Source organism: Abrus precatorius, unplaced genomic scaffold (assembly GCF_003935025.1).
Source record: "Abrus precatorius isolate BTA unplaced genomic scaffold, Abrus_2018 Scaffold3, whole genome shotgun sequence".
NCBI classification, from domain to species: domain Eukaryota; kingdom Viridiplantae; phylum Streptophyta; class Magnoliopsida; order Fabales; family Fabaceae; genus Abrus; species Abrus precatorius.
The window spans coordinates 31377314-31404807 of record NW_020874373.1 but is presented as its reverse complement, the minus strand read 5'-3'; the positions used below and the strand labels follow the sequence as shown (position 1 = coordinate 31404807).

The window sequence follows — 27494 nt, the reverse complement described above, 5'->3', positions numbered from 1 at the left end:
TCCATAACACAAAAATATAAGTAAATTTATATTTTTAATATTATTTTTAATTAATAATCATTAATATTTTTTTAAAAATATTAAAAAATGTGGTAATTATTGATTCTTTGTATTTTATTTATTGTAATATTTGTGTTAAATATTAATAAAATATTTACCTATTATACATACAAGTGAGTATTTCATTTTTTTAAAACTGTGTTTAAATAGAATGCTTTTTTTTTGCTGACAGAATACTTTTAAGTTATTAGATTATATATATATATATATATATATATATATATATAACAATTTTTTAAAATTAAATTAAATAATTTTATATTTAATAGAAAAAATTTCAAATAATGTCTTAATTTTTTTAAACAATTTTCTATTATGTTTAAATTTTTATAGTTATTCCTCTCATTTTAATTATTGTTACTGATTTAATATTTTAAAATTTTAAAATTTTGCATCCCAACACAATTTTGAACCACCATATAGGTTAAATTTCACTATTTATTATTATAAATATTTTAAAAATGTGTTATAAATTTGTGATATGTAATAATTTGTTATTAGTCTTAATAATTATTTATTTATTTATAAAAAGATAAGCATGAGGGAGTAAAATAGTTGCGAAATTCTAGCCAGAGGTCGACCATATTGGGCACTCAATATATTCATCACTTCGTGAATTCAATCTCTGGTCCAACAAGGTTTTTTATTTATTTTTTTTTTAAATTTCTTTTTAGCCTAAGATTGAAGAAAATGACAAACTAATTCAGTTGAAAATATATTTTTGTTTAAGTAATTAGGTTAATTGATTAAGTGTGTCGTTGAATAAGTTTTTTGGAATTTAAATTTATTTGAAACAAACTTAAATTACTTTTTTCTATTTGTATTTTAAAAATACCTGTTTATTTTTATAAACACAATTTTAATTAAAGTTTTACTTTTTCATAACAAAATGACAAATATAAATGATCTCCAAAATCATGGTCAGCACGTTTAATCAAGATAGTATTTTAAAAAAAAGTTAACAGACAGCTTATAAAATTAATTTATAACTTTCGTAAATTTTTAGTCAATTTTAATAAATTTTTATTATAATTTATAAAACTAAATGTTTTAAAAATTTTCTTAATAAATTTTACGTTCAAATTTATAACATAAACTCTCATATAAAAAATAATTAAAGGAATATTTGATTAAATTCTATATTCATATCCACTCCAAATAAATTTAAAGCAGCACGCGCTTCATTTTCTTAAAATTTTTGAAATTTATAGCAATAAATTTATACATCTTAAATAGATTGATAATTTTTTTATAAACTAAATAAAGTGTATATTAAAAGTGTTTTAAATAATAAATCATTTGAATTTATTTATATCAATTACTTTGTAGTTAAGTTGTAAAGTCTATTAGACTTATGCTCTATTTTGAAAATTTTGTAGAATTTCTTTATTTCTTTTATATTTAAATTTATTTCAGATATATTTTAAAAAATTTTTTTTTATTTATGAAGTTAATGAAACTAGTATTTTAAGAATTATGAGTCTATTATCAAATTTTAGATTAATATTATTTTATAAGATTAGTTACAAAATTATTATTAAATTAATAGTTAATAGACTTAGAGACTTTTTATCCCATCTCATTTTTACCAATAAAAGTATTTTTATTTTCAATAGATAGGTATTGATTAACTCAATTGTCCTCAAGAATTACTGCATTCTTTTTCTATATTGAAAAGTAAAATTTTATTTAAGCTTCTTTAGGAAATAGAAAATATCATCTAATTGGATAATAGAAAATCTACAAACCTAAAATGGACGGGGTTTTAGTTTTAAAGACCTTCATATGCTTACTAAGACTTACTTAATGAAGTTGTGTTGGAAATTAATAACTTCTCTCAATGACTTCTTGGTCGTTAAAAATAAATATAGGTTTACTATATGTTATAACTCCTAATATTGATAATGGTCAACAATCTTCTTTCTTTTAGAATAGTCTACCTTTATTCTCTTAAGGGTTAAGCTAACTTATGAAAGATGATTTAATCATTAAATTTTGGGTTGATAATTGAGTTTCTCATATTGGGAATATGTGTAGATTTGTTGTTCATCTAGTGCCTAATTTGGATTTAGACTTTCCTATGACCCTATTTTCTTTTATGGGAATTTGAAATTTGAATAAGATTAAACCTCTACTTCCTAAAAAGATTTGTAACTATATTGCTCAAATTAACTCCCTTATTTCGGGGTCAGAACTTGTTATACTAGAATTTTACTAATAATGAGATCTTTTTCATTAAAATTGCCTATCAACTTATTGCTAAATCTTGCCTTTCTACTAATCCTTACAAGATGTTTTTAAATTGATCTATAAGTGGGGAGGTCTCCTTAAGATTAATATATTTCTATAGAAAGTTTCCATGATATGTTGTTAACTAATGAAAAAAAAACTTAGGAGAGGGGTATCAGATCACTCTACTTGTTATAGATATAGTGAAGCGCCTCAAACTACTATAGATACAGTGAAACGCCTCAAACTACTATGCATATACTTTGTGATTGTTTTTATACTAGATATATTCAGAATTATTTTATTTTATCCAATTATTGAGTTTTTTTTTTAGTATTGGTCATATGAATTGGTTGGTTTTAAACCTTTCTTGTCTTACTTTTAGCAAAATTCATTATTAGAATAGATTGTTTGATGTTATTGTTTGATAAATTTAAAAAGATAGAAATGATTTTATTTTCAAAACTCTTACATTTGAGCCAAAATTTAGGTCCTCAAAACTCTATGTGATTTTGAGTTTTTTTAATTTTTGTTGGAAGAATAACTTTAAAAACTTTTCTAAGATTGCTAATGACAAATTTAAGTAAAATGAATTCCTCCAAACTCTAGTCAACTAAAATTAAATGTAAATTGTGGACTTTTAGCTTCGTTGATTAGAAAAAAAATATTTATTTTTATAAAATTTCTAATGCTAACATATATTATTTCACTAAAAGTAATATACGATAATTATTAAAAAATAGTAACTTAATTGAAATGGTGGGAAGAGAGAATGTAACCAAAATTTGAAATACAAAGTTACTTTACCTTTATTTGATAAAAACAACTTAGTAAAGTATATAAGTTAAAATTTTACATGAATGTGACTTTAAACAATTAGGCACTAGGAGCTTTTCAAGATCAAAACTTCTTGCGGTCAAGGGGGACATCTCACTGCACCTTTATTATATGATGAGGATATAAATGAATATAATATAAGTTTGATAAAATAAAATATCAATCAAACACATATTTAATTTCTTTATGCTCAAGAACAGATGCAGCTTTTAGGGATATTCTATGTTGGATTCTTCTTTCTGATCGCGTCAGAATGTTGGGAAAACACAGCACAATCGAACCCCTTAATATATTATTACTTATTGAAAAAGAAGATTCAATCAATCAAATAGTCTAATCTACCACTTTCAATATTATATATATATTGGAAACTATGGTAGTTGATAACTGCCATAACTTTTTTCTACTGTTGATCCCAACGAACTAGTGGAACCATTATTTTAGAGCTGTGTCAATATATTCTAATGGTTTTTATGGAAAGAAAAATATAGTATGTGCCTCGGAATATTCAGTTCTCTATCTAACCTAGTAACTTACATATCATGTTCATGGTGGACCATTAACAGTGAAAAAGAAAAATAAATAAATACTGATTAGTATTATTCAATGGGTTATGTGAGAATCTTTTATATGAGATTGATTAACATTAGCTTGTACTATTAAGAAACTTGCACGTGAATTACGATTTGCCTTATACCTTGGCCACCATGATTAAAACTTCAAGTCCCAAAAGTGCTTAAACTTTTTCATCGTGATGGTAAATTTCTCGACGAATAGGGTATCCTTTTAAAATTCTTATGTTCAAATATTTCTGAAAAAATAGTCATTCAAAGGCTATCAACATTGGGATCCTAGCTATTTCTCGAAGAATTTGTGTTTTTCGCTGGTTGTCTTCTAATATGATTCAATGTTGTCCTCTCTCTCCAAATTCAAACATGTTCCTCCTACTTCTACACTCCTTTTTATAAATCCATTTATTGATTTTTCTTCCGAATGACTTGTATGCAAGTTCTTTTAGTCAATTGCTAATTAATGGTCAAGTTGGAGTAAACTCCTATAGAAGTTTACAAGAAAAAATGAATAAAATTTTACGAATAATTTATTCTTTCAAAATTTTCAAAAGGTTAAACGAAAAACTTCTAAAAATATAAATTATTTCTAACTTGTTAGAAAATTTTAATTTATTTTTCATATTAACTTTTTTCTGATGAAAATTGTTCCTAACTTCATTCTCCCTTTCTTCTGGCTTATCTCAAATAGCTAGGTAAAAACTATATCTACCTACCTCGGCAGCCATTTATTGTTTTTCCATCGTACTTTTTTTTCTTTCTTAAACCGTAGTTTTATAAAGAAGCCTCCACATGTCCAAAGTGGCAATGGGCCATGTAAGAAGAACTACAAAGCCCAATTAGCAAGATAAAAGAATATTGTATATCTCTTTTTCTCTTTATCGTTCAGGTTGGGAGTTTGATCTATCTCACATTGCGTCTTTATATATTCACTTTCTTTTTTCATTTTCATTTTTTTTACCAAGGTCATAAAGCTCTAACCATGATAATGAGAATCAAATTGGATTATCCACAAATATCCGTAAATATGTTTCTTTAATTTATTCAGAACTAATTTGCATGATCATGCACCGTTTTCAAGTGCAATTGGTTGAAGCCAACCTTGTTTTTCAATTAACAACTTACACGTAGTCCCTTTCGGTATATGTTGAAAAAACTTGACTATTTTGTTATTGATTCAATCCCAGATGCTTCACAACTGAAGCTGCACCTGAAATTAGTTATATCTTTTCATATGACATCATCTCATGGATTGAATAATTGCCTTTCAATGATTCATAAAGATAAAAGAAAAACAATTTATCTAAAAATTCCTAAATTTTAAACAAGTAAGCATATGGTTAAAAAAAATTAATGATGAAAACCCAAACATACTGAAAATGTTGATTAAAAGATTTCAATAAGTGATTAAAGCTACCTAGTAGGTTTGGACATTAATGGCTTTAACAGTTTACAATGCACAAACCCAGAGCCATAATTGAACTAGTTGATTTTAAGTGGAATCAAGTATAAGCATTTTTTTAGAACTAGTAAATTAGTTTGAGTGTGTACACTTTGTGTAGAAAATAGAAATATCTGAGATTGGTTCAATACATGCTAAATGTGTGTGGGAATAGTGAAACAAAATGTGTAAATTAGAGTTTTCCATCCTTTTCATTTACCTATTTTTGTTTCTTTTGGAGGCGACCGTTTATGTTCTAATGGATTTAGGGTGCATATTGATAAATTGTTTAAATAAGCTTCTATTTGCTGAACATATAAACAAAGAACTTGTATCATAAGCTTGATTGGACTGAGTTTTTAATAAACTTCACTATGGAGTTCATTGAAAGTCAAAAGAAAATTATTAATCAGATTACGAGTCACTTTCGTACACACAAATAAGCTCAATTTAAACTCTTCTTGCTGTTGACCCAAAAGAAGAAAAAACACTAGTTGCTATTTGCTTCAGATAAGTCACAACACAGGAAAGAACTACATTACTGGCTTGTTGAGATTCTCATTGAATATATACATTGGTGGTGCCATCAAATTTGTATAAATCTTCTCAGCACTCAAACATTGCCTAATGCTAGAGATAATAACATAAAATTTACCAGAAATGAAAGATAATCACACAAAAAAACTGTTATGACATATGTGATGTGCTTATATATGTACTATTCAAGAGGATAGGAATAAAATCTGATCAAAGAACTACAAGAAACAAAACTGATGGAAGGTAATAAAATGTAATGACAACTTTCTTTCTTAGATACGCTATTAACAGTAGATATACAGTTCAATCAAGATGGACAGAAAAAAGGCTTGATCAGTGACTTTGAAGCCAGTCCTGGATTGCAGAGCGAAGAGCGCGGTTAGGGACAAGATTGTGATGTACAAGCTTACCATTTGTCATTGGCGAAGTGTCATGACCGCTATCAAGCCATCCTCGTATGGCCTCAGCTTCATAAGTAAAACCATCTGCAGCTACATGCGGTTCTCGCATGACTTCCTGTGAAGTAGGAACATAACCAGGGCAAATTTTCTTAGATAGCAGTTTTATTTTCAAAGCCACGTCATTCCACTGATTCAGGAAATATTTTACAAGTAAAGAAAATAAAGATACAAAAAGGGCAACTTTAGAGCACTATGCAGGAGGAGTCTAGAGAGGGTACATGTAGTCACAGCCTCATTGCCAAAGCAGAGAGGCTGGTTCCAGCATTTGAACTTATGACTTTCAAACCACAATGCAACCACCTTACCATTGCAGTAAGGCTTTCCCTCAAGTGAAGAAAATAAAGATATTGAATAAAATTTAATTAGGGGGTAAAAAAGCACAATAAGAACACGCAAGTATGAAACTTTGATCAACTTTGAAATGCGGTGTGAGAATAAGGATGAGTTTCACTTGCTTAGACAAGTGTTCATTGGAATCGAGATTCAGCATGAGGACATAAAATTTTAAATGAGCTGAAACTCAAAAACAATGGCAGACAAAACTAGTTACCTGGAAGATTGGACAAATGAAATATGAAGGAGGTTGGAGAAGGCCTTCAGAACATAGTCCAAAGGAGTTTGTGCCTCCAGAAGAAGCCCTCATCGCATCAAGAATCCTCCAGACATCTGAATATAGATCCGGCCGGCTCTTTCTGTTCATCTCACAACACCTCAAAGCCAAGCGAGCCAACTGTTCAGCCTGCACAAATGGCCAGTCTCCAGCCAAAGGGTCCAATAGGGATTTCAACTTTCCACTATCTAATGCATATTTCACTTCCTTTGTGATTCCCAAGGCTGGTCTCCCAGTCAACAATCTTAATAATATGATTCCAAATGAATAAACATCTGACTTTGGGGTAAGTTCCCCTGAGGCAAGGAATTCAGGATCCATGTAGGCAAAAGTTCCCTTTGGATCAGTTCTCCAAAACTGTGTAGTATTATTAATAGAACTCTCGCAATGAGATAATATACGGCAGATTCCAAAGTCACTAAGTTTGCTAATAAGATTTGCGTCAAGGAGAATGTTGGAGGGTTTTAAGTCACCGTGCACTATGCTGTGAGGTTTACTGGAATGGAGAAAGATGAGAGCAGAACATAGTTCAGCAGAAATGCGAATTCGAATTTGCCATGATAATGGAGGGGTGTTATCTTTGCAGGAAAGACGGTCTTCAAGGCTTCCATTTGGTAAATACTCATAGACAAGAGTCCAGGACTCAGGGCAGGCTCCTATAAGTGTGATAAGATTGGGATGCCTTAGCTTGCTCAATACATCAACCTGATATAAAACCATAAAATGGGGTCAGCATAAATATCCTTTTCACTATTATAAATATGAATCCTTTTTCTCTTCATTTTAGTGCTTTTGAGACAAGGTTGATTATACTAAGGCCCCACAAACACAAATCTTACAAAACTATAAAGCACCGAAGTTTGGATTTTAGAAGTAAAGAAACTTGGAAAATTTTCCTGCCAATTCTTGTCAGTTTTATTTTTTATTGAATTTGATTATTTAGAATTCAATATGCAAGATACAAGCAAGATCAGTCAAGGCCAAATTCATTTTATTCTTGGACATCAAACAACTTGGTCATCACTGAATCCTACATGCCAAAAATATTATTGTTGATCAAAATAAGAGATGTTTAAACTATCACACTAAAGTCAAACCATCCTACCTCTTGCTGAAACTCTGAGGGTCCTTGCATACTGTTGGAGTGCAACATTTTTATAGCCACCTCAGTGTGACGTAGGACACCTTTAAATATACTTCCATATCCTCCCTCTCCGATCTTTAAGGATGAATTGAAGTTATTTGTTGCTTCTTTAATCTCCGTAAAAGAGAATTCTGAGAACAGTTGAGGCACATGTGTGCTTGAGGCCTCTCCTTGTAATTTTCTCAACTCTTCAGCCTCTCTCAATGCATTATCACGCTGCACCTGCAATTCCTCTCGTTCATTCTTGTAGCTCTGTAAAAGATCCACAGCAGATATAATCTTCTGCTCCAACTCCTTTATCATAAGTTCAGATGATGCAATTTGACTCTCTAGTGATGCCTTCTGATCAAGGGCAAGTTGGAGTTCTTCCTTAACCTTATCTCTCTGTCTCTTCATATTCTCAACTTCTTCTTTTTCTTTTTTAAGTTCTTCCTCTGCCATTTTCCTCAGGTTCAACTCCTCTGTATATAAGCTTTCAGAAGCTTTGGCCTGTCAATTGGGTGGTCAAAATATTGAAAAGGATTAGACGGAGCATCAAGCTGCCGTATCAGCACATGACAAAGACTAAATAACCTAGAATGATCCTTATTTATTCATTCATATAATCTTTCACATTGGTTAAGGTCGGTTTATACATCCTCCTCTCTTGTTTCACTCTTTGGGTAAAACTTTCCCCCTTAGAAGAATTTAAACTAGAAAACTGGATACAAACAATTAACTATTCATATCATAAACATGATCATCTACACATCGAAGAAGTATATGAAGCACTCAACAACAGAACAGTTACCTTGCGTATAGCATCAAAGGCATCTTTTTCAGCTTTTCCACGCCTAATTGTTTCTTGATATGCATTTCGTGTAGCATTCTCAGCCTCAGCCATAGCCTGTTCAAGCTGGTCGTAGATAGTATCATTCATTACACCATCCTGCTAGTGTTCAATCACATTATTTTAAAACATCAGAATAAAGCTAGGGAGTTAAAACATTTGTCATTGCAAATTTTGAAAATAAAAATGTCTCTCATCAGTTGCAAAAAGTCACCATGCAAAAATATGCACATGCTCCAAAACAGACACAAATATTACTGAAAGAAAAAAACCATTTTTCATGTGTGTGTACCAGTACACTAGGAGGAGATGAATGTCGAAGATCCTCTTTAATCAGGTGACTCAAAGTCAAGTCTATTACACTCTCACTCCTTTCAGTGATCAAACTTGTGGTCAATGCCGACTCAACTGCGCTGTCAGAGCATGTTGATAAGCCTGAAGGACTCATCCTTGAAAGCCGATCTGATTCATCAGAACTTACTTCTGTACCCATCCTGTCACGTGGAGTTGAAAACCCTTCAGAATCTTCTGGAGAAGAAGCAGCCGAAATGATTGCTCTATGTCCATCATTGGCAGACCTCACTCTGCGAAATAAATCTTGAGCAGGACTAGATAGATTTGTCCCATGATTTTGCCCCAGTGTAATGGATTGAGATCTCGGCACTTGCTGCACCAGAGGAGATGCAACCTCTACATTACCTTCATTCAAACTGCGATTCCTGGTTTAATATGGTCCCCACATCAGTAATTCAGTACCCAAATAATAAAAACCAAAAGCAATGACAAGTTACAACTATTGGCAGAGATAATTTCAGCAGAATAACGTACAGGTTTTCAGTTAAATAAAGAAATAAGCTATTTGAAATTATTACATATTGAGCTTGGTATTCCTAGGCAACTATAAACCTTCCTTCTTATGTATTACATCTTTCAATTGATACTATATCCATGTATATCAAAACCCATAAATATTTTAGGAGGCTTAGTAACCTTGTATTTATAAGGCGCCCTTTGCAGATAAACTGAATATGACAAGAAGCTGGAGCATGTTCAGACACATAGATGGCTTTCTTAGATCTGAGGTCCATCATGTTCCTGCGATGTCATATGAGTGAGATCATTGAAAGCATAATATCAACTTCACCAAAAACGAAATAGAAATTGATAAGCTCTCGAGATACAAATTAGTTGATCATCAGAACATACGAAATAAAGCACAGTTTCTGCAAAATTACAAGTGGATGAGGATTGGGAAAGGACTACGATTGCTCCATGCAACCAAAACAACCTTAGGGGTGAAAGAATCAAAGGGGAAAGATATAGCTCCAGCTTCATAGCTAGGAACGTCATTTAACTAGTTATTGAAAACAGAGAACCTATATCATGCTTTACTGAATATTTCCAAACCCAGGACAGAAAAGTAGCACTATTTGCATTGTTTCCCCAGATCTGGTAACTTATTTATCTTATTCCTTATGAAATACCAATATAGCATCTTCAATGCTTCTATAATATCATTGAATTTCCAGTAAAAATGAAGAAACAATAACGTGGGGGGTGGGGGGAAGGTTTATTTGGCTTCTTACCTTTTATAGTACTTATCAGAAGCTGCTCCCATAACAAGCCTTCGGATGTTATGCTGGGAGATAAGTTCTAAAATTCCTTTTTCGATGTTATCCATTTCAATATGCAGTTTTTCTGCTCGCACCTGTATCAGAAAGTTATTAGTGCAAAATCAAAGAACATTATAAATACATATGCATATAGAATTATAACAGTTACCCCCATCCGGTGACAGATACGAAGATATTCATCCAGAGTCTCGTGCATTTCTTTCCTTTCAAATTCCCGGTATCCTCGAACCTGCTGCTCTTTTAATGCACTTACATGGAATTTAGCTCCTACTATAAACATGAAAAATCAAAGTTATAGACCATTATCAGAAACTGAAAATTGAATGAATGATAAACACAGCACAGCAAAGATAGAATTTTCAACAGTTACTGTATACTATGGCTAAATTTGTTTCTTGAAATTAACTATGACAACAATAAACAAATAAATCAAATCATCAATTTGACAGATGCTGCCCAAAGACATCATAAAGTTAAAATTTAAAGGACACCCACACATGAATCTTATAACTAGAATCTAAAATTGGACTGATTATCTAATGGGCCATCTTTGGTTCTAAATTCAAATCACCTGCTAACTTCTAAAACACTGATCATCAAGGACATAAATACCAAACATTGACTTCAAGTTGAGCCGGTTTAGCTGGTGTAAAATTTCACACAAAAGAATCAAGCAATTTAAGGTATCAAACAATAAACACACATAGGGAAACATAGTATATACGCACATATGGGGATCATTGTTGCAGGCACAAGAACATAAATGATGCAAATCCTCCTTCCACCAGAGTTCTGGATTGCCCATATCAGATTTGATTTGCCTTCCTTCACATCTTTTACCGCAGTAACATAAATTGACTCATCAACCACAATAGGATTAGGCTCCTCCAATATTTCTCCACCATCATCAGTAAGTGACCTCACAGAAGCCATCCTTTGTGTTGCAGGCGCAGGACTCACCACAGCCATGCTAAGAGATGCAAAATGATTGAATCACCCAACAAAAAACAAAGAATTCAACTCTCTCTCTCTCTCTCCGCCGAAAAAATCTCAACTTTCTCTCTCAACAATTGGTAATTGTCTCTACATAGTAATAAACTTACAACAACAACCCCATCTCCACTACTATCAAACCCAGAACCTTAATCATCAAAATCTCTCAACCCCACCAAAAATTCTTTCTCTGGAACTCAAAACCCAACAAAAGATGTAAATTTTTTCTACATCTGCAATTTGCAAATAGGATGCTCAAGAAAACTCTTCCCTCGAACACCGAAAAATACCCAAAAAAAAACCTTAAACTTAACCTTAATCAACTGTCTCCATCCCCAACACACTTCGCAGATTCACACACAAAGAGAGAGTGTGCATCTCCATAAACAAAACTTTGACAGAAAGATGGGAAACCAAGCAATCAGAAGAAGCCTTTGGGGGTGTGGTTGAGAGTTTGCGGTTAGTCCCATGAAAAGAGCAACCTTGTCTTAAGCTTCAATCATTATAACCTATTAATAAACAAAAACAAAATTGCAAGAAAAGAGAGAGAAATACACAGAAACGTTGATCGTTGACTTTAAGCAACAGTGTTATCTGGGTGAGTATAAAACTTTGTCATGAGGAATGACGTGGTTACACAAAAGATGAAAATAATTATTTTGAGGAAGAAGATTTTATTTTTTATGGAGTTTAAGTGAGCAATTAATTAGTTTTAAATTATACTTAATATTTTTTTTAAAACTAATAATTTTAAAATAATTTATAATCAAATGATATTATAAAATATAAATTATTATATTTTAATTAAAATATATAAAAAAAACAAGAGTTATGATTTTTTTTTTATAATTTTTGGATGATATTTTATATCTTTTATACGTAAAATAATATATTAAATAGTAACGGATAATAAGAGACGTAGAAAATATTTCTTAATTTTTTAGATAAAAAATAATTATAATTATTAATTTAACCTTTTAAATTTATGCTTTAAAATATATTTTTTATATGTATAAAAAACCAGGAAAGTGTAGTTATTGTCTAGCAAACTTTTATATTTATAAATATTTAGTATGTCATTTGGTAATGATTTTTTAAAACCTACTAAAAAGGTTTCAAAGATTAATTTAATTTATGAATTAAAATGCATTTATATGAAATAAGCAATCTCAAAAACATTTTATTGAAGATTTTGTAATTTGAACAAAAATTACGGAAGTAGCAGCATTGGTAGATGGTTCTTAAATTGTAAATGTTATATTGTTTGCTAAAAGAATAAATTAATAACTTGATTTTTAGAATTAGAATTCGTTTGTTTTAAATTTCACTATATATGATTTTAAAATAATTAATTTTAGAAAAAATAATTTATATTTAGAAAAAATGTTTTCAAAATATAGTTTAGAAGATTTGATCTTGTTATGAAAAATGGTGAAATAAAATTATTTTTGAAAAATAATTGTGTGTGTATTTTTTAAAATTTATTTGTCTCATGTCAATAATCAACAATACAATTACTTTAAAAAGTTAAAAAATTATACTTTTCTGAGCATTATTTGTCCATTTTCATTATATTTTGACTAAAATCTTGATTTTGTGTCAAAGTAAATAAATTATCATCTATTCTTATATTATAAACATAAATTCTCATTTAAAAACAATTTTTATTATACATTTTATTTCTCTTAATAACATGTACTTATGCTATTATTTACCACTTTTTTTACATTTACAAAAACAAAAATCATTCGTTAAATAAATTTAAAATTCATTTTTTATGAAGATATTTTTCCTTCTTTCAACTTTTGTCTTAAATTCTTTTAAAATATTGACATGTTATTTTTCATCTCAAGTTTCATATATTCGTGTTCTTAAATTATATTTTTTATAAATTAATATTTTTATAGACTTGTTATCAAACAATTTTTTACGATTAAAAGTGAGGTAATATAATTAAAACAAGTTTTGTAATTTCATGAATAATCATACAACTTACTAAAATTAATTAAAACTAAATTATAAGTTATGAAAATTCTAAAACTAATTATTAATTTATTATAATTTATTTTATTTATATATTCCTAGCACACAGGAAAACAAATCACATTAATTATTGTAACTAGAAAATATCTTGGACATTTTAGCAGCACGAATTTATATATATGAAGTAAACAAGGTGAGAATGGAGAGTTGCAAGGAGTAAATATTAATATCACTCACTGTCGTAAAGTCATTTTAATTAATTTATAATTTGAAATTTAAATTATTAAAACTATAATTGTATTAAATATTAAAAAAACATTATTCATAATAATCATATTTAATTTGAACAAAATTGTTGCATTAAAAATTTAGTTTTGTTAAATATTTTAAAAAATTATCATTAGTCAATTTAACTTAAACAAGACTGTTTTCAATAAAAAAAACATATAAAAAAAATAAAATGTCATACGAAATAAAAAAAATACAAAATAACAGATTTTAAGAATAAATTATTTACTCATGCAGAGAAAACTACATAAACAATTTCATGGTGGGTTCCACCTCCGTCGAAGGACCCGTTCCGTTCATGCCTCTCTCTCTCTCTCTCTCTCTCTCTCTAAACGGAACCAGAAGCACCTTCGTTAACTTACAGAAGAAGCTTCAAGGAAGGAACGTGGGGCCCACAAGTTCTGCTGCCTGGTAAGACTTGGTTACGTTGCCTCTCATCATTTTCTCGCTTTCACCAACAGAATCCCGCGACGCCGTTACAATAAATAAATTTGACTTTTCTATATAAAATAAATACTTATTTTTATTATTTATTTTATAAAAACATTTTTTAATTATTTATTTTTTAAAGTCGGAATTTTTAAATAGTTTAATTTTTTTATTTCACATTAAAATAATCTCAATTTATAATTAAAATAAATTTTGTGTAAGGGTAAAAACTAAATTGACTAATGATTATAATTTTAAAAGTAAGTATTTACTTTAAAAAAGTATCTTAATCATCAATTGAAAATATAAGAAATAGATTTCAATGGAATCATAATCCACTGTATACTATATGTAATATTAATCCTTGATTTTTATTAACAGTTAACTTTCTTTTTTTAAAAAAATAAGCACTAATTTTAGAGAAGGCAAAGAATATAAAAAAGAACAAATTACTTGTTGACTTCGTATCCTATAAGAAGATAACGTTACTCTAATTTTCTTCGTTGTAAGAATGCAAATGGACAATTTGTTTTATTACAATTATAAACGAGATTCACGGAGTATTGTTAGAGTTTTATATATATATATATATATATATATATATATATATATATATATATATAATTAATACAGGTGTTAACTTTAGATAAAATTGATAAATCTCACATTTAAATTATTTTATATAATATTGATAAATATATAAAAAATGTAATATTTACTTACATTTTAAAAATATAATACTCTAAAATAAAACAATATGATGAATTATTTATATAAAATTAATTTATTTAATGAAAAATTTAAATTGATGGTTAAATTTATTACATAATATAAATATTTTATTTTAACTGACTCGTATATAATATACTTATAGCTATATATATATATATATACATAAGATCTTTTGTGATGAAAATCGGACATTGCAAGTGTTTTAAGTTTGTTCACCAAGTAATTATTCAAAAACCAATCCCAGGTACCTCGTACGCGTGACGTAAGATGGAATCAAAATAGAATAATAATTAAATAATATTCTAAATAAATTTTTAATTTATCATTTATACGCATATTTAATTTGTTGTCCTTTTAGTTCAAGAGATTAAAAAGCTTGAAAAGGTTTCAATTCAGAATAAAAAAAATAAATATTAAACAAGATGACTTTTATGAATTGTCTTAAATAATAATATTTTTAAAATAATTTTTTATTATCTCATGTGACTTCAACTATGTTAAATAATTTTTTAACTCAATATTTCATGATTGGTTTTATAATTTTAAAATTTCTTTTTCCTTAATGTAATCTTATTTAATATAGTAAAATATTTCTTATCAATAATTAATAATTGAATTAAAAATAAATATATAATATAAATATTTTAACTTAATGCAACAGTTGTTAGTATTAGAATAATTTTATCCCTATAAAAATAAATAAAAAGTAGTATTATAATATTTGTAAACGTGGGAATACTGAGGAATATTCGAAAGGGAGAAACGTAGATCCTCCTTGTTGAAACCGTCACCGTTCGTCTTCTGTATGAGTCTAATTAAACGGTGTGTAATTATTATAAAAGAAAATTAATTTCACCAAATGCAATAAGAGCTGTTTGGTATCTATCATATCATGTTTAAAGCTCATCAGTTAAGGATAATATTACACAGTTTTAAATTTATAAGTTTTTTTATTTTAAAATTATTGAATATCTAAGAGAATATAGTGTGCATCATATATTATATCCTATAATGAAGTTATTATAGAAATAACTACGAATTTTTATTAAAAAAAAACATATTTATCTATAAAATATAATTTTATAATGTTAAAAATATTATATCATTTAAATTTAGTATACTTGTGTTAGAATTTCATCAAAAAGATAATTTAAGTAAGATTTATTAAATAGTTAAACTCATAACTTAATTTGAAAAACCAATCCATCACTTATAGAAACAATCTCTTGTCAAATTATATAATATCTTCTTGCCATTCTGATGGATACACACTTACTCCAAAATCAAGGGATACATCAAATACCCACTTGTTTTAAATAAACATCAAATCAAATATTAAAATATCTTTATAAATAGTTAAATACCCATCATCTCCTTACACTGAACGTATAGAATTTTCAGTATCTTTTTATGAGAGCAATAGCAGTGAACATTAAATAATGTGAATCTCCATTAATCAGAATACTCTTGACTACAAAATTTTTTCTTAGATTAACAAAGAAATAATAATGTGTTTTACGTGGTATCTTGATCAAGATGAATCGGTCAAGTACTTGGTGTCTTGGACTGCAAGCATAGTTTTTGTTGTCAATTGTTTTCAAATAGTTTTTTATTTTTAATTCTCTAATCAATGCTTTTAGAATACCAGCTAAATAGTATTTGCTTTAAGAATATTGACATAAATAACTTCAAAAACCTTAGCGTGCAACAATAATGCTTTTGTCTGAGAAACAAATTATGCCAAGTGAAGTATCAATCAAAATGTTCATCCCTGGACAGAGACATTAAATAGATAAATTCTCAAGACGCGGTTTCAACTATTTTCGTTGATCACATATATATGCGTATATACATTTATCAGTGAGAATCAAAAGTACGAATATTTGTTTTTTTCCTATGAAACATTGAAGACGCTAAGTTGTCACACACTCGTTTTGGCATGTACCAATAAATTGATATATAATTCAAACCCCATTTTCTAAGCTGCTGTAACATGTGCACACATGGAAAGAGATGTGTATGGTTGATCTCAGTCCAAAAAGATCAAAACAAAAGATAAACAAAAATGATATTTTCTTTTTCGATGCCGACCGTAAGCTGTGTGTATCAAGCTGCAGAGCTTTTCTAAGATCCATGCATAAAGATATAGTTATTGTTATGACCTTAATTAAATTCAAATTTAAGCTATTCATGCACATCAATGATTATATTGCCAATACTTTTTTGTCTCGTTTCCAATTTGAAAGAGGTGTTTATTAATTTATGCGATAGCAGAATTTTCAATGACAAAATTGTGTAAGTAAGAAAGAAATTTTCTCATTGATATAGAGAGACTATGTCATTTGTTTGGTCAAAAGATAGCATGCCATTTGATTAATGTGTCATCGTTTCTTGGAAATTAATTTTGACAATGGAATCCAAATAGATCTATGATTCCCGATCTCAATTTGAAGTAAGAAATCCCTTTTTTTCTATTTAATTTTAGGAGTTTTTAATTTGAGAACATGTTTTTTTATTATAAAAAATGTTAAATTTTTAATTGCTTATATAAAAAAATATTTTTCTTGAATAATTTAATTTTAAGAAATAAACATGTTATTTTTATAACTACAAATATAAACAAAAATATGTTTTTAAAACCAAACAATCAAGCTTGGAATGATCAATCGACCTCACGTGATTATAAATTACCCTTGTTGATTATATTCAAGAAATGACAAAAATTAACCGAGAAAGTCAATCAAAGGAATGAAATATAGGATAGAACAACGATGATTGATCAAGTCATATACAAATGAAACAAGGGGAAAACAATGATTAAGTAATGAACGTAAAATGAAAGATAAGAAAAAATGCAATAAATTTAATGGTATTATTTACTTTTTTAAAAGTAAAAAAATGCTAATAACATACTCTTTTAATAAACTTTTTATAATTAATTAAAATTTATTAAAAACTAAAATAATATGAGAGAAGAACGTTAATTTAAAAGTAAAAAAGAGTCATTTACGTAATTTTTATAATCTTTAATAAATTTTAATTAATAATAAAAATGTATTGCTCTTTGCATACAGAAGTGTTGGTGTAGAGTTTTAAAGTGAATCCTTCTCGTATTTATAGACCTAAAATAACTTCCAAGTAAAATCTTCCGATTAGAAAGAAAGAAAACAGAACTTCTAATCTATTTGAAGTAAAACATAAAACTAATTAACAAGCACTAGTGTTTTTTAATTAAGAGAATACATGACAAATAAAAATGTCGTTGCATTGATTCTGGTTCTTAAAAACTTTGACCTCTACTCTTATGCAATCCTTCACGAGCGAATCTTTTAATTCTCTTAAAGACATGCAAACTTTAAGACCTTATGTATTTTCTTTTGATTAAATCAAAGTTTTATCTTATTAATTCACATAATAAATGTTGTTATTAAAGGTTAACATTGCTAAATTTTTTAGTTTCATTACCCTTTCTATTTATCTATTCTTTAATAGCATTAATTGTTTTTTATTAATTATATCCTTAATAAAATAAAATAAAAATAGTCTATAGTAAAAACTTGTATGATAATTTCAATAGAAAAACAGACAGAATAAAATATAATATAAAAGAATTAGTAATTTAGTCCTTTGGACATCTCAAAATGATGAATTTTGAATTTACCAAATCAATCGTCTAGAAAATAGAAAAATATAAAAAAGGCAGTTAAAGAAATTAATTAACATAAAAATCCAACATTCAGAAGAACCACGTTATTATAATTAATCAGATGATTAGTTTCGTTTTTTCGTGGAGGAGAAAGAGCTTTGAAATTCAAATATAAAGGCCTATGTGATGAGCATTGAATGTAGCCAATTAATGGAAAGAAAAGTTGACGAAAATTTTGATTTTTAAAAGATAAGATTTCACAGATCAAGACCTGTAGATTTTTCTCAGATGGGATTTGACCATCAATCTCAATAATTCAGAACCCTAGTGTATAGTATCTCTATATATGTGTGTGAATTAAACCTTATTTGAAGAGATTACCACTTAGTGTATAAAATGTCAACAATAAATGCCATTGGGTTGACTGACCTTCTACTCAATTTCATTTTGCATGATTGTTTAAATTTCATTTCATTTCTAGGTTATACAAAATATTGTTTAAAATAAAAGTAATTTGGTGTTTGATGTAGAATAATTATCATCATTAATTTTGCTTGAGTAACATGCAAGTGCCACCCTTGAGGATTTTCAATCACAAAATGGGTCTTGATAGAAAATTTAAAATTAATTTCTTTTAGAAATTAGGTTCAGATATATTAGAAAACCTCTCTAACAAAGAAAATTAATTATGCAGGAAATTAATTTATATAATACTTCAATACTTTTTGTATTGAAAAGAATTACTCTTCAATGGGTAAAAATAATTTTTTAACATATAGCAGAAAGTGTATAATAAAATTTATATATAATAATTTGTTATTAAAAATTATAAATTTACTATATTAATAGTATTAAAAGTTATAGTTTTTATTAAAAAAATTATTTATCAATCTTTTATGACTATCATTGAATACATGTTCAACATATATATTAAGAAACATGTTCCAGTTTTAATATTATATTCATCAACAATCTTCCATACTCTTCTTTTCAAGCTTGCTTTTTATTTTATTTTAAGTAAACATTATTATCATCTAAAGGCATCGACTACGACAGCCACGATTGCATATTAACTGAGACAGTGAAGGGTTAATCTCCTGAGCTTGTTTGGATAATTGAAAATAAAATAGAGAAAAAATAAATAAAAACACACATAATAACATATTTTTTAATTAATTGGAAAAATTTAAAAACAAAAAATTAAATATTTTTTCTTTAATTTAACTTTTTTTCCCCTTTTCTCCATCATTTTCGTTCACCTTCACCAAACAAAGGGTCAGCGTCAGTCCTTTATTCTGGACTTAGCCTATGGCATTAGAGTCAAGTTTAAGACCATTTGCTTAATCACTTGTTTAATAATTATCAAGACTGATCAAACTATAACACCACAAAGTGAGATTATTGATACACATTGACATAAGAGAGGAATTAAAAACACGCTTTTAATTATTAGTTAAAATTTTAAAAATTAAAAAAAAAATCTAATTAAGATGAAAAAAGTAAAACATACATAATTTTTTTAATTTTTAATAAACTCTAATTAATAATTTAAAGTATGTTAAATAATATATTATTAACACTTATCCAACGGAGGAATATGCCATGGAATGTCAAGAATATCTCTCTTTAGTCAAAGTAGCAAAATTTGGGAGCAAGGGAGAGAATTTTCTTTAGTTTGTTAGTTTAATTAGAAGTGTTAAAAAAGTTATATAAAATTTGAGATCGTCATATTGATAACGATAGGAAACATAAATGTCCAAAATTTTAAGTATAAATTAAAAAAATATTATTGAATTATAAACATTTTTTATTTATATAAATTACTCGCATTTTATGGATTATATTGTCTAAATTGTCCTCACAATTTTCACCCTTTCAAATCCCTATCTCCTCCCTTCCTCTTTCTCCACAATTGTAGTTACCTTGCATCATGCCTTGTCTTTTGGTATTAAAGGCTTCTTCAACTATGTAATTACTAAAATATATTAAATCTTATAATAAGTACGTGCATCTCATTATTAATTTAATTTAATTATTCTCTCTCATATATACTTTTATATATTTTTAATAAACTTTAGTTAATAGTTGAGTATAGAAAAAATGCTTTAAAAAATTGTTTCCAGAATTCTTTGATTTTGAAAAGTTTATAATTTTATAACTTGATCATGGAAAATAGTAAGGAAAAGGAGAATGTCCAATTAATGAAAAAAAAAATAAAGTTGCCAAAAAGATGTATATAAAATAGATATATAATAAATTATGTTTATTTTTCCTTGTCATCCCTTTTACTCAATCGAGTCAAATAGTTTATGCAAGAATATTCAAAATCATCTGCTAACTTCTTAATCACTTCACATAAATAGTTATTATATATGAATGATATATATACTTCTTAAGTATTTACTCACTATGAAATTACTATCTGCCTTCCGATTGTGCCATTTATTGATGAAAATTTAGAAAGTGAATGAGAGTTTTCAATACAACTCAATTTTTTTAATTTTTTTACTTATTTAAAAAAGTGAAAGAAATTTATTTATTTTTATTTTAACTCATCCAAACATCCAATATTTTATACTTTATTTCCACTATATTTTTTTTTCCTATTAGAATTAAAAGGGGATAGAGTGACGAGCAGTAAAGCCCAGATACGTCAAAAATAGCAAAGTACCCGTATCCGACACGTATCCGATACTGATACATTTCCGATACGCTTAGATACGTATCCAAGAAGTATCAAAAATTAAATTTATTTTTAAAAATTAAATTTAAACTGGATGCGGTTGCGATACGGCTCCAAATATTTTGATACGGCTCGGAAACGGCTTGGAAACGGATCCAAATCAGCTTGGCTAAAAACTTTTTTCAGATTGAGTGAATCAACAAAATTGAAACGAGGAGTTTCACTTCGTCTTTCACTTTCCCATTTCTTCTATCATTCGTGAGTTAGGAACAAAACAGAACACCCAAAAATCAAAAAATCAGCTAGGGTTCACGGTTCAAAACTCATATATTTCTCCATTTTCATCATCGTTTTGAGGTTGGATTATGGGCTTCACGGTTCGACATTTGAAATGGAAGGTACCCAGAAAACAAAACGAAGAGGATAACCCGCACAACCAGGTTCGACCCATCATATCCTTTCTTCTTCAACACCTCTGGCGCCACGTAAGCTGGCATTCTGCACGGCGTGAGGAGCATCCTAGATTTCCACTGCTCCGGCAAGGCAAAGAGGACAAAGTTGGAGACCTTGAGTTCCTCATTCTCATCAAGGAGGAGATTTTCGGGCTTCAAGTCAGTGGGTGTGTTCTGAACTTTGTTCCTCTTCTCTCTTCTCACTTCTCTGGACTTCAGCAACAATTTTAACATTTTTTCTCCATTGCTGTAGCGCTTCAAGTCAGTGGGTGTATTCTGAACTTTGTTTCTCTTCTCTCTTCTCTTCTTTGGACTTCAGCAACAATTTTAAAGTTCTTTCTCTATTGCTGTGGTGGTAAAATCTTACAAACTTGCTCTTTCATAATTTTATATTTTCTATTCATTTTATAGCAATATTCAATAAAGTAAAAATATTATTCTTGCATTTTTTCACAGCTGTGTTTGATGACAAAAAATGAGTTTTGGTTCTGACTCTAGTTTTAGAATTCCAAGTAACTTTGGTTCATTAGAATTTCAAGATGATCATGCTCCACTTTGGGCATTTGTCACTATAAAAGATAAGCTAGGAGATGGAGGAGGCAACAAGTTATGGAGTTGTAATTTTTGTGCTAAAGTGGTCAAAAGTTCATACTTAAGAGTGAAAGTACATTTACTTAGAATATCGGGTGCTGGTGTTGCTCTTTGTCCTAAGGTCATTCCTGAGTATTTGGTTGATTTGAAGAGAATTTGTGAAGAAGCTGAGAATAAAATTAAGCCCAAAACTATCCCACTACCTTCAGCAGCTCCAGCAACCTTATCCCAGAAAAGAAAAAAAAAAGGAAGTGATACACTAGAAAGGGCTTTCAATGTGGATGAAAGAAATCAACTTAGAGTAGAGATAGCAAGAATGTTTTATTCAGCTGGCTTATCATTTCATCTTGCTAGAAATCCTTACTATGTTAGCTCTTATTCATTTGCTGCAAACCATAACGTTAGTGGTTTCCTTCCTCCTAGTTATAATGCTTTAAGAACAAGTCTTTTACAACAAAAAAGATCTCATATTGAAAGATTGCTCCAACCTATAAAATCTTTATTGCCTATAAAAGGAGTTACATTGGTTTCTGATGGATGGACAAATGTTCAAAGAAGGCCATTGATAAATTTCATGGCTGTAAGTGAAGGAGGATCAATATTTTTAAAGGCTGTTGATGGTTCTAAGGAGTACAAGGACAAACACTATATGGCCAGCATAATGAAGGATGTAATTAATGAAGTAGGGCCAAAAAATGTTGTTCAAATCATAACGGATAATGCTCCTGTTTGCAAGGCAGCCGGGATGTTAATTGAAGCTGAGTTTCATCATGTATTTTGGACTCTTTGTGTTGTTCATACTTTGAATTTAGCATTGAAAAACATATGTGCAGCTAGAAATATTGATGGAAATGAAAATGTTTTCAATGAGTGTCATTGGATCACTCTCCTAGTTGATGATGCATCTTTTATCAAGACTTTCATAATGACTCACTCTATGAGATTGGCTATTTTTAATGAGTTTTCATCTCTTAAATTGCTTTCTGTTGCTGAAACCCGTTTTGCATCAATGGTTGTCATGCTAAAAAGATTGAAGTTGTTGAAACGTGTTTTGCAAAATATGGTCATTAGTGACCAATGGAATAGTTATAGAGAAGATGATGTTGGTAAAGCTGCCTATGTGAAAGAACTTATTTTAAATGATATATGGTGGGATAAATTAGACTATATTCTTTCTTTCACAGATACTATATATAGCATGCTTAGAAAATGTGACATAGATGCTTCTACTCTTCATTTGGTCTATGAAATGTGGGATTCCATGATTGAAAAAGTGAAGACAGTCATATATAGGCATGAGGAAAAGGAAACAAATGAAGTTTTCAATTTTTATGATGTGGTTCATAGTATACTGAATTTTAGGTGGAGTAAGAGTTGTACTCCACTTCATTGTTTGGCCCATTCATTGAACCCAAGGTAAATTTCAACTTAGTTACTGTCTCTTGAAAAATAAAAAATCATACTATAACAAATTTTTTAATCATATGTAGGTATTATAGTGAAGAATGGCTTAGGGAAGCTCCTAATAGAGTTCCTCCACATCAAGATGATGAAGTTTCGAGAGAAAGGAACAAATGTTTGAAGAGATATTTTCCTAATGCTGAAGAAAGAAAAAATGTTTTTGTTGAATTCTCAAATTTCTCATCTTGTGCAGCTGACTTTGCTTCTTTTGATTCGATTGAAGATAGGTGGACATTGGACCCAAAATCTTGGTGGGTAATGCATGGATCTTCTACCCCTTTACTTCAAAAGCTTGCCTTAAAGCTTCTTGTACAACCTTGTTCCTAATCTTGCTGTGAGAGGAATTGGAGTACGTACTCATTCATTCATTCTATGAAGAGAAACAAAATGGATCCAAAAAGGGCTGAGGATTTGGTTTATGTGCATTCCAACCTTCATCTTTTGTCTAGGAAAGAAGAAAAGTATACTAAAGGAGAGACAAGGATGTGGGATATTAGTGGAGATGTACATGATCCACTTGATAATGGTGCTGGATTTCTTGAATTGGCTGAATTATCTCTTGATGAACCAGACTTAGAAGTTATGTTTTTTGTAGATGATAGAGATGGAGAAAATGAGTGTGACAATGTTAGAATTAAATAGTATAAAGGCAGGACATTTTTTTTTGTGATAGTTCTATATTTCTTCTGGATAGAACTACCATTTCTTTTGTGGAATTCTAACTTGAATAGGGATAAAGTATATAATTTTTTGATGTGTTCATAGACAAGGAAAGATATGATCGCATGTATTTTTTTGTAAAATGTGATCTTTGATATGTAAATGTAACACATTAATATAAATTAATTATCAATATTTCTTTATAAATATTATTTCATTAAATTCATGTTAAAGTATCTAAGCCGTATCATATCTTGAAATTTAAATTTTTTTTGTATCCCTATATCGATATCGTATCGTATCGGTGTCATATCAAGGATCTGAGCTTCATAGGTGACGAGACACTGTCAATTAGAAACGAGACTGGATCCTTATAGAAGTCTCATGTTGAAGCCCATCAAAATGGTTTCTTTGTCAAGTGGGCTATTTGAGCCCACCACTGACAAAAAGAGATGACAGCACCTATGCAAATCAAACGAGCTAAGTAACACTAGGCCTGTTCAAAACAAACATTTATTCCTAACCAAACTACATTATTGAAAACGTGATTCTTAGAAATATAATTATTGTGAAAAAATTATAACACGTGTTTGGCTATTGCTCCTTTTATTTTTCTAAGAATAATATATTTGTCTTCAATCACCATTCAAAAAATATGTTTAGCCATTATACCTTCATTTAGCATGAAAAATATTTATTGAAGGTTGGAAAAGTTTTATTCCTACCTATTGATAATTTCGTTTTATAAAAGTATTCCATTTAACCAAACATGACATACTTTTATGCTCAAGCTATTTAAAATATGTTTATATTAATGTCACTTTTTCTTTGGTATAAACGTCACTTAAATGTACGTTTGGAGGATGTTAAACATATAAATAAAAAATTGAAAGGCACTATATAACAGTAGCATTATAAGTAACCACAACTCTGTCCTGATGTGTCATATGTGGTTCTGTTCTGATTCATAGACTGTACATAGATTTGCACACTGTTCTGTGTTTTGTCTGGATTCGTTGCTTTTTTGTTTAGACATCTGTTAACTCAAGAGGGGAATAGTTTTGCTGTGTAGGTGGGGAGTTTACACAAGCTGTTCACACATATTTTCTTGTATTTGGCTGGGTTATTTCTTTTAATCAACTCTATTCTATTTAATAAATTTATTTGACTTTACAATAATTGAGTTTAAATATATAAAAATAATAAATTTTTTATTAAAAAATAACATTTATTACCCTTTTTATTTTTAATATGATAAATATATATTTTTTAAAAATACTACTTTTAGTTGCGTATTTTAAAATAGTGGGTATGTCAATTAGGTGAACCTGGTGCTTGATTAAAAAAATCATGAAAAAAATTAACGATCACAAATTTTAATGTAAAACACATGTTTTAATAAAAATAATTTTATGAAAACTAATTTTACTCAACTTTTAATTAAATGATCACTTAATATTTTAAAAAATTTAGGTTTGGTTTCATTCAGATGTGAAGCACGAGCGCTCTTAAGGTTGGTCCTTATAATAATAAGGTAAATTTTCACTTCTTGGTTGATGATAATATAATAAATTGTTGTGGTTGAACACTCTCATCAAAGTAGGGCACTGGCCACTTCTGGAGGGACAATCTCTTGGTGGGGTGGACTTTAATTGTGGGTGCCACAAGAGAGGGACCATATGGGTTTGCTTCTTCAAAGCTGAATGCAAGTATCTGAAGCACCTCATCATATCTGTGTACTTTAAACACGATTCATTATAGGGTGAGATTTATAACCTATTTGAAATTTTCATGATCCCTTATTTTGATTAGTAATTGAATTACTTTAATATTTATTAAAAAGTTTAAAATTATATAACATTACATCTAATGACTATTAATTCAGAACCACCTATCTAGTGGCTTTGAAACAAGGTAAAAGTTCACATGTAATGCAATTGTTGCAGACCTTGCTTGAAGCTCATACCTGAACTACAGAAAAATCAAAGGGAAGAATATAAAGCCACAAGGGTTTCCAATATTAAATAAAGTAATTAAGATAAGATAAGATGCGATGTTCTTTTCCTGTTTAAGGTAATCATTATTATCTTAGAAACTATATATAATAATTCAAGATAGAGAAAATAAGAGTATAGTTTATCAGCACTTGGTGCCATTGAGAAAATTCTAAAGCTCCTTTGAAATTTCTTTATAAATGTAAACATCACCCTAATGTTTCTACAACTCCAATTGGATGATATAAACTAATAAAGCATCTCCACTTTTTCTACTCGTTGAAATTCTAATGAATGGTTAATTGCTAGATTGTTGTTTAGGGCACAATGCCTGTGTTTATACTTTATCTCCATTTTATAAAGCTATTTGTCATATTATGGTATTAATTATAATATGGATGACGTAGTGCAATTCTAATTAGTCAAATAATATGAACATAGCAATTGTCACTGTTTGATTATTCCGAACGTGATACGATTTATTATGTAAAATTAAAAGACGAGATATAATTTCAACACACAAAAATATGTAAGTTAGATATCCGATGGTGAATTATTTTTCCATAATCAAACGAAGTTGACAAGAATATGAATATATTATTATATAATATATGAGGTTGCGCTTTATTTTTTTTAGTTGTATTGTAGATTATTCTATATAATATTTGATTATTTCTAAATATGATTATTTTTATTTTGGTACTTCAAAAAAGATTGGGTGGGGAAGTGTAGTTAGTATATAGGCCAGATTGTCATTGAAATGAGGCCATCTAAGAGTAGCTTTCAACACATATCTGTTTCCGGAGATATTTGACTTGATCACCCCAAATATTTTTGCTTTTGCTATTTTTTTATACCATTTTAAAAATGAGTTTTCATTTTTTATTACATAAAGCATGCTGGGCTAATAATGTAAGTAATATAAACAAAATTTTGACTTAACTTGTTATGTAAAATTTTAAATTTTAATATTTAAATGTTGATTGTTGTTCAAATTATTTATGAAAGGAAACACTCTTGTTTTGCTTCTCTAGCTATCACTGTTAAAGAGTAAATAAATAAATAAAACAGATAAAATTCTGTGTGTACATTAAGTGAATTTTAAAGTATTTTGAACTCAATTTGCTATTTAAAATATATTAGATTTCAGTTGATAGAAATTTATTTATTTTAATTCAATTCAACTCAAACTACTCGTGAATGTATTAAGTTAGGTCAAATTACAAATTTG

General features: G+C 28.7%; 2 protein-coding genes across 9 annotated transcripts; one reads left to right on the top strand and one right to left on the bottom strand.

The window, feature by feature from the left end:
- Window positions 1-5486: 5486 nt before the first annotated feature.
- Window positions 5487-11963, bottom strand: LOC113861287 (U-box domain-containing protein 33). Of its 8 annotated transcripts, none has more exons than XM_027494001.1 (9): window positions 11080-11963; window positions 10500-10621; window positions 10304-10425; window positions 9708-9812; window positions 9010-9436; window positions 8679-8816; window positions 7850-8377; window positions 6685-7449; window positions 5487-6189 (listed from the first exon to the last, which is right to left on the bottom strand). In XM_027494001.1, the coding sequence occupies exons 1-9, from the start codon at window positions 11318-11320 to the stop codon at window positions 6007-6009; spliced, it is 2631 nt and encodes an 876-aa protein (XP_027349802.1). In that variant the 5' UTR covers window positions 11321-11963; the 3' UTR covers window positions 5487-6006. The 8 variants fall into 8 exon arrangements, with proteins under 8 accessions (XP_027349802.1, XP_027349807.1, XP_027349801.1 ...); XM_027494006.1 differs by having other exon boundaries at window positions 10923-11939; XM_027494000.1 differs by having other exon boundaries at window positions 8679-8819; window positions 11080-11939.
- A 10069-nt stretch (window positions 11964-22032) lies between these two features.
- LOC113862485 lies at window positions 22033-23936 on the top strand. Its single transcript, XM_027495570.1, has 2 exons — window positions 22033-23564; window positions 23639-23936. The coding sequence occupies exons 1-2, from the start codon at window positions 22033-22035 to the stop codon at window positions 23934-23936; spliced, it is 1830 nt and encodes a 609-aa protein (XP_027351371.1).
- Window positions 23937-27494: the final 3558 nt, after the last annotated feature.